Source organism: Centroberyx gerrardi, chromosome 11 (assembly GCF_048128805.1).
Source record: "Centroberyx gerrardi isolate f3 chromosome 11, fCenGer3.hap1.cur.20231027, whole genome shotgun sequence".
Lineage (NCBI taxonomy): Eukaryota > Metazoa > Chordata > Actinopteri > Beryciformes > Berycidae > Centroberyx > Centroberyx gerrardi.
Window position 1 is genome coordinate 22,475,105 of NC_136007.1, and position 18,367 is coordinate 22,493,471.

Genomic DNA, 18,367 nt, shown 5'->3' on the forward strand with positions numbered 1-18,367 from the left:
TCCTTTGCGAAAAATACGCTTCCTCTATGTTACTTTCATTATCAACACAGGATTCACAGTCCATCAGAGAGCGAGATGCATTACTCTTGGCATGGGACAGTAAAGACATATTTCTGATCATAAGCAACTTTCTCAGCAGAATAGGAACCAGAGAACTAAACCTTTTATGTGTGATGCCATAACACTGTACGGCCTTTTGCTGCTTCACTGGCAATGAACTGATCAATTTTGAAGCCTCAGACAATGTTTTTCTCAACTTTTCAACACAAATGTGCTTCTGCATATAAAGATAGTGCTATCCATTCAAAACCTGAAAATGTAAACCAGAAGATAATCCTTGATGCTGTTACAGTAAACTTCTCCACAGTGGTGAATAAATTCACCACTATAGACCAAACTTATCTGGGGCATTGGAGTAAGAGGTTTTATAGTTAGAATTCAGTGGCATTCACCTTTAAAACGTTAAAGATCTGAGACAGAAAGGCATTATTAACACTGATTTATTTACACCATGATCACATCATAAATTAACTCAGCTGAGAACAATTGATTCATTAATAAAAATATATATATATATCAGAACATAATCTAGTCATTACAACAAAGTAGGATAACGAGTGGCATTATTAATAATACTGATATCTTCTGTATTTTTCAGTCACAACTGTATTTACTTGTAGTAAAAATTATTTGCTCATCATTCTATAAAGTTACAAAGCCATTAACTACATTATTGCTCCAAATATTTCATGGGAATTCCTGGTTTTGTCACGATTTTGCTGTACACCAAACCTCATCTGATGGAAATCCATGACTCACATGTGGAATTATTAAATTGCATCCAAATACACAGATACCAATAAGAACATTAATCAAGGAACACAGTGGAAGTCCTTCATGAAAGGTGAGAGTTCAGACCAAGATGTCTGCCCTCCAATTCCCTCTTAATCTGATCTACATTAGTTCGGCTGTAGCTGTTATCTCAGATGCAAGAAAAAATCCATAAGGCTTAATAGCAGTTACACTCGAACTGAAGGTCACCTCCTTGAAAACAAAGATCATGAGGATCAAAAACAATAACAACATGCCTATAACCATGGACAAAAACTAGGTAGATTTACCTGCTTCACTATAATCATTATAACTGTAGATGGAGGCACAAATGAAGAGTTAAAATCAAGGATAGGCAAAGCAAGAGCAGCAATCATCAAATCATAAATAAGACCTGGAAAGACAAAAACATTTCACTTGAAACTGAAGTAAAGCTCTCCAACTAAAATGGGGGTGGCAGTGTAAAGGTTAGAGGAGCTGGCTTGTCACCAGAAAGGAAGACATAAAACCACATGGGCAGGCAGCACATAACAAGAGAAGAAGAAAAAGGCAGTGGCATAGTGACGCCTGGGGAAAATGGCACAAAACAGCCAGTGATGAACGCATTTCCTCGATGGCCTTTGTTCTGCAAGAATACAACGATCTGAGTAAGTAAGTAAGTATACCTTATCAATACCCTTGCTGATAGATCCTCTGATAATTAAAGAGCTTTTTAAAGGAGAAATCCACTCTCAGATACTCTTTCACTGTTATATATCATCAGTCTGTGATGTTCAATGCATTCCAGGAGTCATTTTGTATTGAAGTGTTTCCCTCAACCTGCCTCATCTACTTCGTCAGTTGCTTCCTACATTTCCCAGAATGCCTTTCGACAACCCCCAAAGAACGGGTGTGAACTTGTTGCATTCAGCTGTGGGTTTTACGTGTAGTGGAGAGAGCAATAGAGATACCGATAACAGAGCGAGAGTTTTTCCAGGTGAGAAAAAGCGCAATTTTTAAAATATGTTGTCTTGTGGCTGCATTGCATCATGGTCTATTGAGGCTACTGTCGGTGCAGAAATTGGTCTCTCTGTTTCGTCTACGATGGATTTCCCCCTGTATGATTGTTGAACGTCGTTGCAAAATGGTGAGTCTAGAAAGAAGTCCTTGCTGTTTGAGTCTGAGGGTCTGACACCAAAACCTTTACACCTTTAAAACCTTTAAACCTTTACAGAACATTTACTGTTGATGTTTTAGCTAGATGAAAGAGTTTCTGCTATCAAACTCCACTGGACGTGCTGACATCACACCGTCTACATTTGGCCACTTCTCCGCGGGAATAACAAAAATACACCATCAAATCAAGAAAATGGTCCCAGAAATGCAAGGTACATCACCAAAAACTGTTTTTTAACAGTGTTAAAGTGCATTAGGGTGGATTTTTAGCTGCATCCTGCAGCTAATATAAAAGTATAAAGCTCTCTGTTGGTCTGTCAGTCCCCAAAATTTCAAAAACCCCACTGCACATATAGACCCGCTGGATTCAGTGATACAACACCTATAAGATTGTCAGACTTTCAAATGAGGCTTTTGTATTTGGTTTCACAGAGCAAATAAGTTGCAGTTTATCATGAATTAAGTGCTTGTACCTTTAAAAATAATCGGTACCATTCCAAAATGCATTCAGAAACAATTCAGAAAATAGAACTGGAATGTGAAATGGTCACGCCTTGCAGCTCATCGGATTCATTTTGTTTACCAAAATTCTGAATTATTCACGTAAACAAACAGGTTTTCCCCTCCGGATCGAGACTCTCGTTCAGGGTCGGTCACAGAAGACCATGGCCGCGCCGACAGCCGAGTCCACGTTCTGTCCGTATTCCACCGGCTGAGGGAACGCCCTCTCCACTTCCTGCCTCAGCACCTCGTTGCGAGAGAGCGCGCTCCCGCTGCCCACGATCCTGCCGACCCCCGCCTCCCGCAGGCGCGCGGCGGGCATCATGGAGGCGATGTTGTCCAGGACGCCGCGGCAGAGCGCCCTGGTCACGTGACCCAGAGAGAGGTTGGAGGTAGAGATGTTGGTCACCTGAGCGAGGCAGAGCGGGTCGTGTCTCTCTCCCAGGATGGTGGGACTCACCCTCAGGTCGCTGCTGTCCTGGTTCAGGGCGCAGTCAATCAGCTTCTCGTACAAGCTTGAGTCGCTCAGCTCCACTCCTTGGAGGGATGAGGAGGAACAATTTAGCTAAATATGAAACAGCTATGGGGATAAAGATCTGGGTCTCATTTTGGCATCAGGGTACTGCAATCAAATTCAATTCCTATAAGGACTTACAGTGTGTTAGTGGCACTCAGTCAAACTTGAATCCTAAAATTTATGCTAGGATTTCTATAGTTGTTTTTCATGAGGGTCGCTTCAATCAAACGTGCCGAAGGTCAAAACACATACCAAGCTCTTTCATCCAGGCGCTCAGCATCCCCACAAACGTGGCCAGTACGTTTCCTCCGTTGAGAGACGCTGCCACTGCCAAGTAGAAGCCATCAAAGTAGGGGAAGTAAGAGATGGAGGAGGCCGGCTGAGGAGCCTCTGAAGGTCTGAAATCAGCCGGCATGGCGTACGTCAACTGGGCCGAGGTGCTGATGTTGAGAACTGGGACATTAGGAGAAGGATACAAACGGTTACCTGGAGCACATGCAGCAACAGAGACAAACCTAACAAACAACAGACGCTGATGCCGGGATTGCACTTAATCCATAATGCATTTGTTGGCTGCTAACTGTGAGCTCAAACGTATTGAGATGAAACTGATAAGACATGGTTATCAACTGCAGTACTATTTTAATCATTTAATTATTATATACTATTGTTTTTATTGTTCTTACATCTCTAACTGTCAATTCCTTTGCATTATTCTCTTTTTCCATGCTGTTTTTACTATTGTATTGGTTAGCTGTAAAACACTTAACCTCAAAAGCATTTTGTAAATAATTTTTAGAGAAGTGCTATATAAAGAAAGTTTATTATAATTCTTATTATTACTACAACATCCCTTTTTATTGCAACTCTGATTCACTGATTAAATGTTTTCATTCCAAAAGCTTCACAGAGTTAACCATAAACACAGCCAAACAACACTGGTTTTAGTAGAAGCTACCCAACACATGCAACACCTTCATCACAACACGACGACAGAATCTCTCATTTGAAACGAACGAACTTGCGCACGAGAGCAACGCATTCACTGCATGAAGTGCGACCCCGGCCCGAGAGACACGGCTGTGTTCACCTGCGTCTGTCCCGGTCGTCATGCAGGAGTAGACGGAGCACTGGAAGTCTCCCAGCGCGGCCCCTACTGGCGTGCCAGCGGGGATGCCGTGCCAGTCTGAGCATGTCTGTCCCGCCAAGCTACCAGACGCCACGCACTGAGGAAGCAGGTGCAAAGGGAAGCCGGCATCCTCCAGACTAGAGCATGCACACACAAAGTAGCTTGTTAGGGAGGTTTACACAAAGCATACTGACACCGTAAGTATGTAATGACAACTTGCAGTTAAACACAGAACGTGAACATAGGACATTTCGCGTGCATGTATAGTACGTCAAACGATGTTGTGAAAATCCTACACCATGCCAGCTTTAGAGGAGAGAAGAAGAGTTGTTAGACTGGGAGGTCGGGCCCATACGTACATGTCCTTATTCCACTGGTTGGTGGTAGAGTTGAAGTAGCCCCAGCTGGCTGCGTTCTGAGGAGTCATCACACACCCGTCCAGACCACACAGCATGGACACCACATAGTCCTGGATGGTTCCTGCAGCTGTGAAGTCCTCAAGGAACTCCGGCCTGCAATCAAACAGTTCACCTTTACATCTAACAGAGCAATGAATAGCAGTGAATTCTCATCACACAGCCCAGTCGCACGAGTGGGGTAAAAATAAACATATAAAGTGTGGGCTGACCTGTGTTTCATGTACCAGAAGATGGTGGTGCAGCCGAACCCCGTGGCTAAACTGAGATGCGAGTCTGGTTTTGGAAGAGAGGACAGGAAGCTGCTGCTGCAGCGGCCGTCCTGCCAGGTGATCAGCTGACTGGTGTCTTTGGCTCTGAAGGAGTCTCTGCTGGACCAGTCACAACCTGGAAGGGAGAGAGCACTCCTAGTCATGATCAGTCAGATCAAAGTAGAGAAAGACAGGAAAGACGGGGGGAGAGAGAGGGGGGGTGATATGTGACAAAGGCCCCAGGCCAGACTCAAAACCAGGACATTGCGTCCACATGGTACACACCTTAGACCACTGTCCCACCACGATGCCTCCAAAGTCTCATTCATTTTAAATACAAATTCAGAAAATACCGAGAATATTTTCTTTCGTCTAAATTATTAACTTCAAAACATTGCCAGAACAGTCATTTTTTATTAGAAAGCCTGCAAAAATAAATTATGAGTTAATGAAAACAATTGACTGTTCTTATATGGAAATAGAAACGCCTCAGTAGCATTAATTTACATTCCAAAGGTCAAACCTTTTCTCACTAAGGTTTGGATGCAGCCACCAGAGGGCGACGACCACCAGAGAGCAATAAGATACAAAATACACTAGAAACACTGAGTATACGGAACCAGTGGTTCCCAACTGGGGTCTAGGGACCACCAGTTGGTGGAGGAATACCGTAGATTAATTTCACTTTTATGACACTCGTGGGGGACGACATGTTTACTGTTTTGCTCTACAGTATATTCTAGGTATTTGAAGTTCATCTTATTGTGCATTGTTCAACAACCAATGAATTACATTTTCATTAGGTGGAAAGTTGATGTTTTATACTGTATAATATTTATTATCATTTCTCCATTACACTGAATGAAGTGGATATATTTTGGGATTGTATGGTATAAATTGGAATCTGTTTTCATTGTATAAAATGCATTGGAAGAACTTTCTGTCAGGAAGTGATGTCATTGATCATTGTTGACTGACTTTAAATGGACGCCTGTTTCCTCCTGTGGCAGATACCTGATGATGATCTAGGGTTGAAACGATGTATAACAGTTGAATAAATGTGGAAGCACTGGAGGCAGGGCGTGGAGTTCTGCTGTTCTAATCTGGTTCAATATTTTCAAAAGGAGTGTAACTGCAAAGAGGTTGAATACTAATTGAAACAAACATTTCAGCTTTTCATTTTTAATTAATTTGTAAAAATAAAAATAAAAAATAAAAAAAAATCACAAAATCTAATTTGACATTATAAATTATTGTGTGTAGATCAGTGACAAAAAATCCTGATAATACATTTTGAATTCAGGCTTTCTTCTTAGTTTTCTTCTTCAATGGATCCTATTACTGCTTTCTGCTGCAACGGCCCAATTTCCGCACAGGGATCAATAAAGTTTAATCTAATCTAATCTATTCTATCTCAATCTAATTTAAAAAATAAATCTTTTGATATTGATTATACGTGGGCTACTAAAGATGAGGATTTAACACTGTTTTAATACTATGAAATTTGTTTTGTATTAAGGTTCTTACTGTAGTATATCCCCGTAATCAAGGAAAAACGTTTTGAAAAAAAGGTTAATTTCTCAGACTAACAGTAGCACTGAACAGGTCCAATAAGGAAACACACACTGAAAACAGAGATTACTGTGCAAACACTGTGCGCTCCTACTAGTCTCATCGCTGCCTGAGGAGATCACCATTATGTTCCCAGTAAATTACTAAGCACATGAACATAGCCAGAACGCTCATAGAGTTATAACACACTGTAAACAAAGATTAATGCTCATGTTTATTATAGAGTTTATTATATACTATATTATAGAGCCAGCACGAAAACCTGTACACACCTGTGCTGCCTCTAATAAACGTGAATTAACTTGGCTGCTGTTAGTGAATGTTTTCCTAAAGCGTTGGGTCTGTGTTTAAACATTAACTAATGTGAACTGGTGGCTTAACTAAACTGTGAATTATCTTCTATTTGTGGCATCAAAGAACAGGCGACACATCTGGGATTTATTGTAACATAAATTGAACAAGCTAGATGAAGACTCAAAGTAAAGCCAATCTGTGGTTATAAAGAGACTTGTCTCTAAAGGCAGAGTGGATCTCTAGATGAACATACACAGTCTCTTCTGTTCATCTTTATCATAAGACTAGCAAAGATAGATTTGATCCTTCCCAACTTCATTTGGAAGAATCGCACCCATTACAATCTGTGAATACATGTGAAAATGACGTCCTTAATCTGTTTCGATTTTAGCACAGGTATTTCATTTTAGCATGGGTATTTCATACGTAATCGTAGAGATATACAGTATAAAAACAAATCTTTGCTCCTCAAGACTGGTTTGATAAAACTGAAATTCTTATGTGTCAACTAGTTAACCTCGAGGGCTTTTGACTCACTTATCAAGAGTTCCTGCTTCACTTCTTGATTCCAGTGACGCACACAGACTTCTCCGCTGTAATGGGTGCTATTGGATCTGTCAGACTAGTCAAAGGGGTATGTTGTCCTACGGCTTTACCTTCATTACATATTACTGACAATCTATTGGATAGGACATTTGTAAATAATATTTGCTAGAGGGAAGTTTGGCTACTGCCTCATAAATATGATAATCATGGATAAGATCATATTCAGTGAATTAAACTGTTAGATCTATTCTGGAAGCCCTCATGTGGAAAGATACATGCAAATTTATACTTCATAGTGTTTAGAATTACTTCTTCTTTCTATGAGAAAATGCACTGTTTGGATTCAACAACTTCAGGCAAAGAGAAGAGAAGCAAAATTATTTTGGCAATATTTCACACAGGCTACACAGAAATACTATCAAACCTCTAGTGTTGAATGTGAGCAGTACACTGTTACTATTAGTCAAACATTAAGAAAGCTGTGACAACTGTAAACATGTGCAACCTTTACAAAATGTTTGCATAACTATATGCACATATGCTGGAAACACTGCTCTCATTGTCTGTCTCAGCATGAGTATGTTAACTGGATTATTACATACAGTATCTGTGGGGTTCACACACTCGGTGCACAATTTGTTGTATTATTGTGCCAATAAAAAATAATAAATTGAATGAAAAAATAAATGAATGAATGAATGAATGAATGAATGATGCACTAGATGTCATTTTCCTTGTTCTTGTAATGCGTCAGGTGTCACAAGAATCAGAGAAACCGTTGTTGCACAAGTAAAACACTCATTGCCAAGAGATGACACAACAGGTTATTGGTTATTGTCTTACCACTGCTGCCTTTCCAGAACAAGACCCCATGCATTTGTCCGGACAGGCCGATTCTGCTGACATTGTTGAGTTTGTCCCTGGGCAGAGAGGCGATGCACTGGTTGAGAGTGTTTATTATCCGGCCGGTGTCCTGCTCCTTGGCCTGTGTGGCAGGTAAAACATGCCGGCAGGTCAGAGACCGCAGACTGAGTGCTGATGGAGTAGCAGGCTACGTCGTGTTATATTGTTCACTTACCTTCAATCCGCTGTTGTCGAGGATATCGGACGCAGTTGGCAAAGCGTAACTCGCGGCTACTGTTTTGGAGCTAATTTCTACTAAAACTACTTTTACCGAGGTGGTTCCCAGGTCAACACCCAACACATACTCTGACATGATTGCCGATGGTTACAATGTATGCTTTGCTGTAGTCCGCTCATTTTTAGCCTTGTGAGGACACCGTAGGAAGACAAAGTCAACAATGCTGCCTTCATGTCAAAGTCGGAAATCGGAAATTTCCACTTTGTGGGTTGTAATTACAACCTCATTGCATTCCAGTGGTCCAGCTCGGCAAAATTAATTTGGCCAACATAAAACATAACTGTTACAATACAAATGTTTTGATGGATTTAATGCAATGCAAATATGAAACGCGAAATCAAGTGTATTTTGAGAATTATAAACATGATAAAAGCGATATTGTGTAGCATGCAGTATATGCCGCCATGTTGACTTGGCTTCAGATAACTGAATGTCGGGAGACCTTGAAAATCTGGGATGAGAAATGTTGCCAGAGTTTCCCCACTTGGAATTCCGCATGGAAGAGCCATTTATTCGCTAAAGAACGCTAAATTCCGACTTTTCGATATCCCCTGAATGCAGCATAAGGTCAGTAGTTGGCGGACATTATTCATATTTGCACAAGGTAAAATCAAGCTAATGTGTTCCTGGTACTAGTATTATCAGTGATACAGAATATCTGTGATGCTGATGTTAAAGTTATAATTTTTATAATATCCAATAACCAGAGATCGTGCCAAAGTCAATTAATGAGCTATAATTTCCTCTCTGACGTAATGACGTTGTTGTCCAATCCTTATGTCATTGGTTCTTGTAGCTTAAAATAATTGAGACATTTAAAATTTCACTAAATAAATATATTAACGTGGCATAATCACCTAGAGAACTTAGAAAACCATGTAGATACACATAAATGTTTCTTTTCAATGTCTTGATAAGTGTGAGTGTTCAGTTGCACAATAGCAACAAGAGTTGATGATTACAATGTTCCCATAAAGCATTGCGAAAGAACATGGCCGACTTTGGTCTAGGAGTGTCAACCAACCTAGAATGAATGCTCATTATTTGTGCAATATTAACATTCCTAGGAGATAATCGCTTGTTGACTGAACATCGATTCACTTTTATAAATTATGTTACTGTAAACGCGTTTTGTGGAGCTGAAGAATCCCTGCGTTTTCCTCTTCTTGTTACAGGTGAGAAGCTGTAATCAGTTGGTGTTAGCGAGCAGCCGAGAGAGCTAATGCTAGCATGTTAACGCCGGAGAGAAATGTCATACAATGCAGTCCAAGCAGCAATAAAGCTAGCTAGGGACATACAGTATTGCATGTAGTTGCATTACTCGGCTCGCTAACTTATAACTACACCGTGTTTCCTGAATTTTTATTCATTCTTTGTGGGTGGTTGTGTCTGGTTTCGGTCACATTTTCAAGGCTCGAAATGTCCGTATATTGGTACTTTTTGTGTCCATTTCCCTAATTTCAAACTTGTTCTATTTCTGTCTTACTACCTTCCTTTCCGTTTAATTGCCTTGTTGTGTCCAAATTGCCAATAAGCGCTTGGCATATGCAAATATGCTGTTTTTATCCATCTATTTGATTTCCTGTGATGACCCAGTCCTGCTAAACAGAAATGACACTGAATCCCCTAAGGTCCCGTTGTAAGTTAACCACTGATGTCTGACTTGCTCACCTTACAGCAGCACCTTTCTCTGGAGACTGACCGGAGCCAACATGGCGGCGGTTGTAGCCAAGCGCGAGGGACCACAGTTCATCAGTGAAGTGGCTGTCAGGGGCAACGCCGCTGTGCTGGACTACTGCCGCACCTCTGTATCCGCTCTGTCCGGAGCCACGGCTGGCATCCTGGGGCTGACGGGACTGTATGGCTTCATCTTTTACTTCCTCGCCTCGTTTCTGCTCTCCCTGCTGCTCATCCTCAAGGCAGGACGTCGGTGGAACAAGTGCTTCAAGTCCCGGCGGCTGCTCTTCACTGGCGGCCTTGTTGGAGGCCTTTTCACCTACGTCCTGTTCTGGACTTTCCTCTACGGAATGGTGCATGTGTACTAAAATGATCAGCCACGAATAACTAGATTAATCCCTAACTAATGCTAATCAATCCAACAACTTTTGTCTGCCCTGCTGTTTGTAGATAGGCAATCAGTGAAAGACTGTGATTTCTTCCCTATGAACTGTTTATACAATGAATGATGTGTCAATAATTACTGTGCACAAAATTGTCTTCATATCCCTCCTGCCCTTAACATAGCAGTGAGTATGAACTTAACTTATTTAACCTGTAACTCTTGGTCTGTGCTCATTATCATTCATGCCTAGATAAGAGCCACAGTGGTCGTAATTAAGTTAGGTTGTAGTATATCATAGATCTAAATAGATTACATCTTAACAGGGTGTAAGCACTAGGCAGTATGTTTGCAGCAAGTGTCATTTTTTAGTACTCTGGCTAGAATATAACAAATATGATTGGATTCTTTTAAATAAATACCTCCATACAATGTGTTTCCATACTTTATTAATCTGTTTCTGTCAGGCCTAAGGTCAGTTTTCGATAGGATGAAGTCAACATGACACATACATTGTTTCCAACGACAAAGACCTTTCAATAAATACGAACAGAATGAACAAAGAGGAAGGGGAGCTCTTGCATTTTAACTTCTTGCACCTCCCCAATGAATTTATCCACTGACAGTAAGGTGTGTAGACTTGTAATAAGTTCTAACTGTGTATGCATGGCATCCCACAGTTCCATAGATGGAGTATGTTGTCAATAAGATCATGTAGCCACAGCATGCTGGTCAGCAAGATCACATTCAACAATTACCCCAGCCAGCTCAACATACAGTGGGGAAGATGTACACAATTGTATGGTCAAATACACAGATATGTTTCACAGCACAGTCAAAATACATCATGCGTCCAACTGGAACACCATCAATAAAATAAGACCTTTCACATATTTCCTTATATCTTGCCTCCTAGTACAGTGGGTTTCAAATGTTTTCTCTTTGGACCCGTGTTTTCAAAGTAATTTCTCTCATGACCCGAGACTGAATTTACAAACTATTGTGCAGACTAACAGAATTCCCTCTATGTTACACCAAGTCACTGGCCTTCAGTATTTATTTTGTCTACATTTGAGGTACACGGTGAAACTTTGGCAACATTATAATCACAGTAGCTTTGGATACCATTAAATAATATGGGGGCCTACTTTAATCTTCCACAGCCCGCCTTTGGATCCCGACCCAGCCATTGTCCTAGTGTATCCGTCTACATCAGGGTCCTGGTCTAGGAGCACGCTGCGGGACGCTGACATTTCTCTCGGGCCAACACGCCTTCAATCGGGGCACGCGTTACTCAAGTTAGTGGCATGCCGGCAGTTCTGCTGATGGGGAGAGGAGTGGAAATCAGTCCGACTTTTGCTTCCACCCCCTGCAACGTAACCCGGACCGTTGCGGGTGTCTTGTCTTGCTCTGTCAGCAGACTTAGTTTTGTGAGGAGAAAGTGATGTGATGCTTCGGCTCTCCGCCTTGGGGAGAGAGAGCGGCCGAGTACCGCTGTCCCGTGTTGCGTGGAATGGTGGGCCCCCGCTTCTCCACGGCCGGCTGGCTCTCCACAGAGTGAGGGGACGCCTCGGTGAGCTGGGTTTCCTCCGCCTGTTTGACGGAGTTGGGGACTCCTGGCTCCGCCGCTTGCTTCCTGGGTTTCCTGTCTCGGTGCCCGGCCTTCCCATCCTTGGGTTTAGCCCGGTCTCTCCTGTTAAGAGACATATTTCACTTTACAGACAGAGACATGTGCCAAGAAATCTCATCATTAGGTTCTTAATCGATTCAAACTGTGTGTAACTGAGTCATACTTGAAGTTGATGATTTCAAATTTCCTCTCTCTGTAGAAGGAGCTTGTGTTCATCATGTACAGTAGTATCATATCACATGCAAAGGCTCCCTGAAAGAAAGAAAGATCAATATTATTATTACCATTCTAACACCACTGACTGCACACAATCTCAGTTCTTGGGATTAGTGATGACGCATTGCCCTCTTGTGGTACGATAATGTAACATCAGGCCATTTTTCAAACTTCAGCCTCTCTCTGATGAGACACGAATCACACACACTGATTCATCAACTGAATATTTCACAAATTACTCACTGCACCCAACAGAGCAATTCCAGAACCGATGGCAATTATTGTGGGAACAATATTGAATTTTCCAGCCTGAAAAACAGAGAACAGCGGGAAAATTACATTCACTGCAATGTCCTAAATCCCACATTTCCATTAAAAGAAAAAAAGTTCAGATCGCTGTTTTACCTTGCCATTGATCATTATATCGAAGCGAATCCCATACACTTTATACAAAGTCCGATAGGTTTCACCATTTTCATCTTTAAAATACCTGGCATATCTGGAGAACAAACAAATCAGTAGATATAAACTGGGAAAAAAAGATGAAAGTGCCTCAAAATCATGTGTATATTAAGTGTATATTCTCTAAGATTTCGAGTACAGAGTGGAGGCAGCGGCTTGGCAGCTTTCTGTGTGTTTTTTCTTGCGTGAGAAGACGTACCTGAAGTTGTACCCTGATGTGACAGAGTTGTTCAAGTTCATGTCCAAACGTGTGAAACTGTAGTGTGGATTACACTGTGAGAAGTCCTTATCCAAATCACAGTTCCACTCAATCAGAATACCAACGGACCCACCCTGACAGAGGAAAACAGAGACTGTAAATATGACAGCCTCACATACATTATCGCAAGTCTCCGGTATAATGATATGAAGGTTTACAACAAGTGCTGAACTCTAGTGCATGTCACCCATCATCCTTCCCATTCAAGATAAGACTTTTTCTCCTCATAGTACTTAGGATGCCTACAAAACCATTGGTATTGCTAATGCTCTTCTAAAGCGATCAAGTCGAAATCCATGTGAACTTAAAAGCCATAGAGCCACCTCAAATCTGTTGTTCATTTACAAAATACTATAATAAACCAGTCGCACTGCATCTCAATTGCTCAATAATTTTTCGGCCTTCATGAACCCCTCTGATCTTCACATTCCATCACAGTACAGAAATGTCAATTGATTAAGGAAATAATCAAATACAAACCTTACCTTGGCTCTATATCACTGCCTGTCCTTTTATATATATAACAAATTTTATTAAGGTTTTATTCTGGTTTAGTTCCCACTAGGCTGAGCGGCCACACTTCATACAAGAAAACAATGGATATTCTCCTTGCATTAGTTATTAGTTATTAGTTTTTCCACCTCCTTATACACTGATGCTGAGAAACTGGTGTATGCTTCTATTGCCATTCACATTAATTGTTCCAATTCCTTCCAGTCTGGCTGTCCAGCATCCTCAATAAGGAATCAAACTGAGAGTGTCCATAAATGTGTGTGCAGGCTCAATATGTTCACCAGAGTAAAAGTTACTACTGTTACAACTAAGATTCCTCCTACCAGGCTAATGTTATGAACTGATGTTACACTACATGTCCACAAATAAACATGTGATTGGTCACACGCCGTTTGTCACGATTGCTATGTTTATTGTGATATTGCAATAGTTGCAGTTTTTATTTTTAGGCTTGCATTCTGCTGATGCAGCTTGTTAATAATAGGTATGATCTGACTTGAGAATCTGTTTTTGAGTTTGACTGGAAGTGGAGATGTGAACATTTTCTCTGTTTCGTGTTACTGCCACCATCACTCAGCTGTTGCTCTAAAGTAATTAATGCAATCACCAGGATGTAAAATGTATTTCCCTAAGCACTAAATGTAATGGCCTATTATGGCTTTGTTATCAAATGACTGAGGGGATGTAGGGAGCTGAAATCACACCCACGCACTGTTCAGATTGACTGAGAGTTTTAATTGCCATATTAATACATTTTGTACCTTCACAGCCATGTCCTGGAAGTCATGTCCAGTCCAGCTGACCAGGTCTCCCAGGCGGAAGATGGGGCAGTAAGGATGGTTCTCTCTGTCGTAGGAGCATCTTTTCAGATAGCTGTCATTAGTCGTGTCTAGGACATTGGACCTAAGAGGACAAGACAGCAGACACAACAAAATAATATATATAATATCATATTATATATATTAGCTGTCGGGTGAAAACCTTGTACCTCCCAAGTGTCAGCTTTTCAGGAACTACGGAAAATAGCCTTATTTGCAGATTGACTACCATTAATTTTTGAGTTTATCCAATGGGTTTTGAAATGGACTAAGGGGTTGTGCAATTTTCTCAACCCATAGAAGACCATGTAATCCTTCAATTTAAGTTAAAACATGAAAATCACCGAAATTGGAGGTATGAGGTTTTCACATGACAACAGTGAAATGTGAGTATGTGTTGAGCAGTTAAATGGTTACCCATCCAAGCTTCAAAAACACAGTAGGCCTACTGCATGTGTCACGTTCCAAGTAGTGTAGCCAAACATTTCAAGTGGCACACATTGAAGGAGATCTTCTGTTTCACCACTGCATTCTCAGACAAAGTATATTGTAATTGAAACAGAGAATCTTAATGCGATCCGTTAATCACTAGTAGTGGCGTGTGATGAAACATGGGAAACATGGCGGCGTGATAAGACTGAGATCATGACTGATGAATTAGCCGCGGCCTGTTGGCATCCCTCCGCTGTTCCTGTTGGACTTGGAAAGACGACCCCAGAATAAGCCTGCCGGCGTGGGAGCAGCGGCGCGGCTCCCCAGGCCAGCCCCATCTGATCTGACACCTGTCCGGGGCAAGGCCCGCTGTCAAGGACGTCTCAGATGACCGCTTCGCTGTCTCACTGAGCGCAACGCACAGGCCGGTATAAATAGAAGGCTCTCTGCACCCTGAAAGCTATTCAAAGCAGCCGCTGGGACACGTATATCCCTCAGCTCGGCCCTGCTCGCTCGGTGATCTATGTCACTATGCCTCTAGACCCTACTTTAAAGGTGAGGCGCACCAGCAGCACCACTTGAAGCCACTTACTTGGAGAATTCAAACTTGGGAAACCTGATGAAATTCTTAATGTAGATGGTGAAGTTTTCCGCCTCGTTCAGTAGGGGCTCTCTGGAAATGAAAGGGAAGAAGCAGCTGCGTTAAAAACAAACTGCCATGCTGCATCAGTAATAAATAGAACCTGTGAAATTGCTCGGTCCCGGTGAAGGATCAGAGCGAGTGTGGATACTGTGGCACAAAATGGCAATTTCCGAAATGCTGCAAGAGAGGAGGAATTCTCACGCGGGTCTCTTGTTGTACTCAACGGGACACCAGCCATGAATCTCACAGGTCCCAGTGCTGTTTATACACAATCCACTCTTGATTCCTGGCAGAGAGAGCAAAGATTCTTGGCTGGATGGCTCTTAAAGAGAGGTTATACTGAAGTGAGGCACACTGATTAACGTGCAATAAAAATGTAATGTCACTTTTCTGGTGACAGCACTGAGCTTTTATGTAATAACCAAACCCATTACACAAGTGATTCAAATCTATGTGTCAAATACTGTTTTACAGTAGTCATAGCCAATATAAAAGCAAGAGGATACTTGTAAGATGTGATTCAACATATTGTTCATGTATCATAGAGGCAGCTGGACAAATTGACACGGTCTGGTGAAAACCTCATATTCAGGAACTAAGAAAAACAGCCTTGTTTTCAGATTGACCACCATGCATTTTTGAGTTTATCAAATGGGATTTAAAAGGGGTTCAAAAGACCAAGGGTGGTAGTAATTTCTCAACTCACAGAGGAGCATGTAATCCTTTAACTGAAGTTGAAACATGAAAATCATGAAAATTGGAGTTATGATGAATGGTCCTTACCATGGCCAGCTATTACAGTCTCACCCTCTGCACAGTCATCATCGCTTAAACATCGTCCATCTGGCACTTTGAAACTCTGTGAGGTAAAACAACAAAAGCCGCTGTGCTTGAAAATGCTAATTTGTGAAAAAAGTAATCCATCATTTTGTAACCTAGCTCCAGGAACACATCAGTTTTGGAAAAAGACAAACAGCACACATAACAATCAAGGGCCAGAAAACGAGATATGTAAGGTACTTTTTCAATAATTAAAGTCAAGTTTGCATCTTACATTGACAGAAAACCTCCGATTTGAAGACGAAAAAAACATCTGAAAATGTAAATGAGAATCCTCCTCCTATGTTTACTCACCTCAGGACAGAACCCAAGTCTCTGATTGGGAGTCTCTACGTAATTTGTGACTATGAAGAACACCTGCTCACCCTGCAAAATAAAATTAGCTCCAGTCAGGAAGATTGGACTGCACATAAAGGCAAAAGGTTAAAGCAATTATACCGCTGAGAAGTTCAATATCTTTACATCTGCTAAGACAGATGATGAAGCTAATGATATCCACTAAGGCAGACACCCAATAGCCTCATAATCTCTCTTGACAGAACCTTAATTGGGGAACACTCTCACATCGACACTGATACCCTTCAAGCTGAGATTGCTTTTTTTTTCTAGAGTTCCTCTAAATTAGATTGTTTAGGAAGACCAAGCTTGGGTGTCTACTGCAATTTTCTAAAAGCAAACAATGCTAGATAGATAAGATAGATTTTGCTGGCAGTTTGTTGTCTATACTTTAATGATCTGTTTTATGAAACCCAGAAACCTCATCAGGTTACGCTGCTGCATGAGTTTTGTATGTAAGTTCTGTATGCAGGGTCTCACATGTGGGGGTATGACGTAATCCTCGGCACCCCAGAGGTGAGGCCCGGTCTCGGAGCTGTTGGTCAGAGTGACGCCTTTCAGCTTGGTGATGACCGAGCTCTGGATGGCCTCCTCCTTCTCCTGGTAGCCCTTCTTCACCACAAACACCCACCTGAGACATTCATCCAAACCCTGAGGTCATTGAGATGTCATTTAAACATGGGAACAATGCAACTTTACAGTGTCTGTGATCCCTGGTGGAGTAGCCTGAGTGTGTGACCATGTGCTCAGGGTTAACAGCGCACCTTGCAACTGTCACTGAGTCATAATGTCTTCATCAGCATGTGGCAGATGGAAGAACTAATGTTAATATAGCCTACTGTATGAGTGTAACTTAGGTTACATCTGACAATATTTATCATACTGACTTCTTGTTCCCCATCAGTCTCATAATTACTTTTATATGTTGTATTTTCTACATATAGTCAAAATGCATGTGAGGGTGACAACAACCTTAGGTGAGGAAAATGCACATGCAACATAAAGGGAATAGCACCCAGTTTGAGAAGTCACATGGCAGTAAAATGAGTAACGTTATATATGAACATGAGCAGCTCTCCCTAGGCTAAAGGCCAAGGTGTATTATCATAATCTAGTATAAACAGCCTGGAGCAGCTCCATTGCCTTGAGAGTAAATGGGAGACTGAGTTCGTCAACTCATACAGTTTGTTTTAACTTTTACAGACAAGTGAGTTTTACAAGCTAGCACAGCTGTCACTTGCAACCCAGAAAATGGAGGCTAACCTCATCACACGGCCCCTGTCACCTTTTCCATTTTCACTATTTATTCTCTGTAAAGCAATGCTACATCCGTGTGACATCACAGATTAGGGGGTGGGATATGATAAACTCCTCTCTTATTCAAGGCTATGGGCTAACATTAATGAATGTTCACTTATAAGAGACCCAACTGTCCTACAACACTGACCCAATACTGGAAACCAGTGGTAGGGCTGCACTGTGCCACTTTAACTGCACCACAGCAGAAACAAGGGTAACACTTGACAGCCTCAGCTATGTTTTCACACTGTGAATCACTTTACAAAAGGTTACTTTTCTCCACACAGTTTAAAAAAAAGGGCATGCGCCTCACCCGATTAAGTATCCCAGCACGGCCAACTGGTAGAGTCTAAAGAGTATTCCGATCCTTTTGTTTTCGGCGATGACATATTTCTCTGTCTTGTAGTTGAGCATAGAGAAGAGAAAGCCTCCCCAGCCTGCCATTGCTGCTCCTGCACGGCCAGCCCGAGTGCGACAGCGGCGCCGCGGCTCCAGTCTTTTCTATAT

General features: G+C 41.6%; 3 protein-coding genes across 3 annotated transcripts; 1 reads left to right on the plus strand and 2 right to left on the minus strand.

The window, feature by feature from the left end:
* Positions 1–2,394: 2,394 nt before the first annotated feature.
* On the minus strand, positions 2,395–8,529 carry shpk (sedoheptulokinase). Its single transcript, XM_071900801.2, has 7 exons — positions 8,291–8,529; positions 8,056–8,197; positions 4,762–4,936; positions 4,493–4,645; positions 4,095–4,270; positions 3,257–3,457; positions 2,395–3,024 (listed from the first exon to the last, which is right to left on the minus strand). The coding sequence occupies exons 1-7, from the start codon at positions 8,426–8,428 to the stop codon at positions 2,630–2,632; spliced, it is 1,380 nt and encodes a 459-aa protein (XP_071756902.2). The 5' UTR covers positions 8,429–8,529; the 3' UTR covers positions 2,395–2,629.
* An 813-nt stretch (positions 8,530–9,342) lies between these two features.
* On the plus strand, positions 9,343–10,844 carry emc6 (ER membrane protein complex subunit 6). The gene is made up of 2 exons (XM_071900800.2): positions 9,343–9,528; positions 10,032–10,844. The coding sequence occupies exon 2, from the start codon at positions 10,066–10,068 to the stop codon at positions 10,396–10,398; it is 333 nt and encodes a 110-aa protein (XP_071756901.1). The 5' UTR covers positions 9,343–9,528; positions 10,032–10,065; the 3' UTR covers positions 10,399–10,844.
* Positions 10,845–11,834: 990 nt separating this feature from the next.
* p2rx5 (purinergic receptor P2X, ligand-gated ion channel, 5) lies at positions 11,835–18,304 on the minus strand. The gene is made up of 12 exons (XM_071900797.1): positions 18,174–18,304; positions 17,042–17,192; positions 16,520–16,591; positions 16,169–16,244; positions 15,587–15,671; positions 15,335–15,415; positions 14,254–14,395; positions 12,920–13,053; positions 12,664–12,757; positions 12,502–12,567; positions 12,206–12,294; positions 11,835–12,105 (listed from the first exon to the last, which is right to left on the minus strand). Exons 1-12 carry the CDS (start codon positions 18,302–18,304, stop codon positions 11,835–11,837), a joined length of 1,392 nt encoding a protein of 463 aa, XP_071756898.1.
* Between the last annotated feature and the right edge of the window lie 63 nt (positions 18,305–18,367).

Excerpts from the sequence above, each read along its gene's own strand:
- shpk (XM_071900801.2), bottom strand. The coding sequence starts at position 8,428 with ATGTCAGAGTATGTGTTGGGTGTTGACCTGGGAACCACCTCGGTAAAA. Across the intron at positions 3,458-4,094 it reads GACGACCGGGACAGACGCAG|TTCTCAACATCAGCACCTCG; the intron begins GTGAACACAGCC and ends CTAATGTCCCAG. Across the intron at positions 3,025-3,256 it reads CGCCTGGATGAAAGAGCTTG|GAGTGGAGCTGAGCGACTCA; the intron begins GTATGTGTTTTG and ends CATCCCTCCAAG.
- emc6 (XM_071900800.2), top strand. The coding sequence starts at position 10,066 with ATGGCGGCGGTTGTAGCCAAGCGCGAGGGACCACAGTTCATCAGTGAA.
- p2rx5 (XM_071900797.1), bottom strand. The coding sequence starts at position 18,304 with ATGGCAGGCTGGGGAGGCTTTCTCTTCTCTATGCTCAACTACAAGACA. Across the intron at positions 13,054-14,253 it reads TCCAGGACATGGCTGTGAAG|GGTGGGTCCGTTGGTATTCT; the intron begins GTACAAAATGTA and ends TTCCTCTGTCAG. Across the intron at positions 12,295-12,501 it reads GAATTGCTCTGTTGGGTGCA|GGAGCCTTTGCATGTGATAT; the intron begins GTGAGTAATTTG and ends TCTTTCTTTCAG.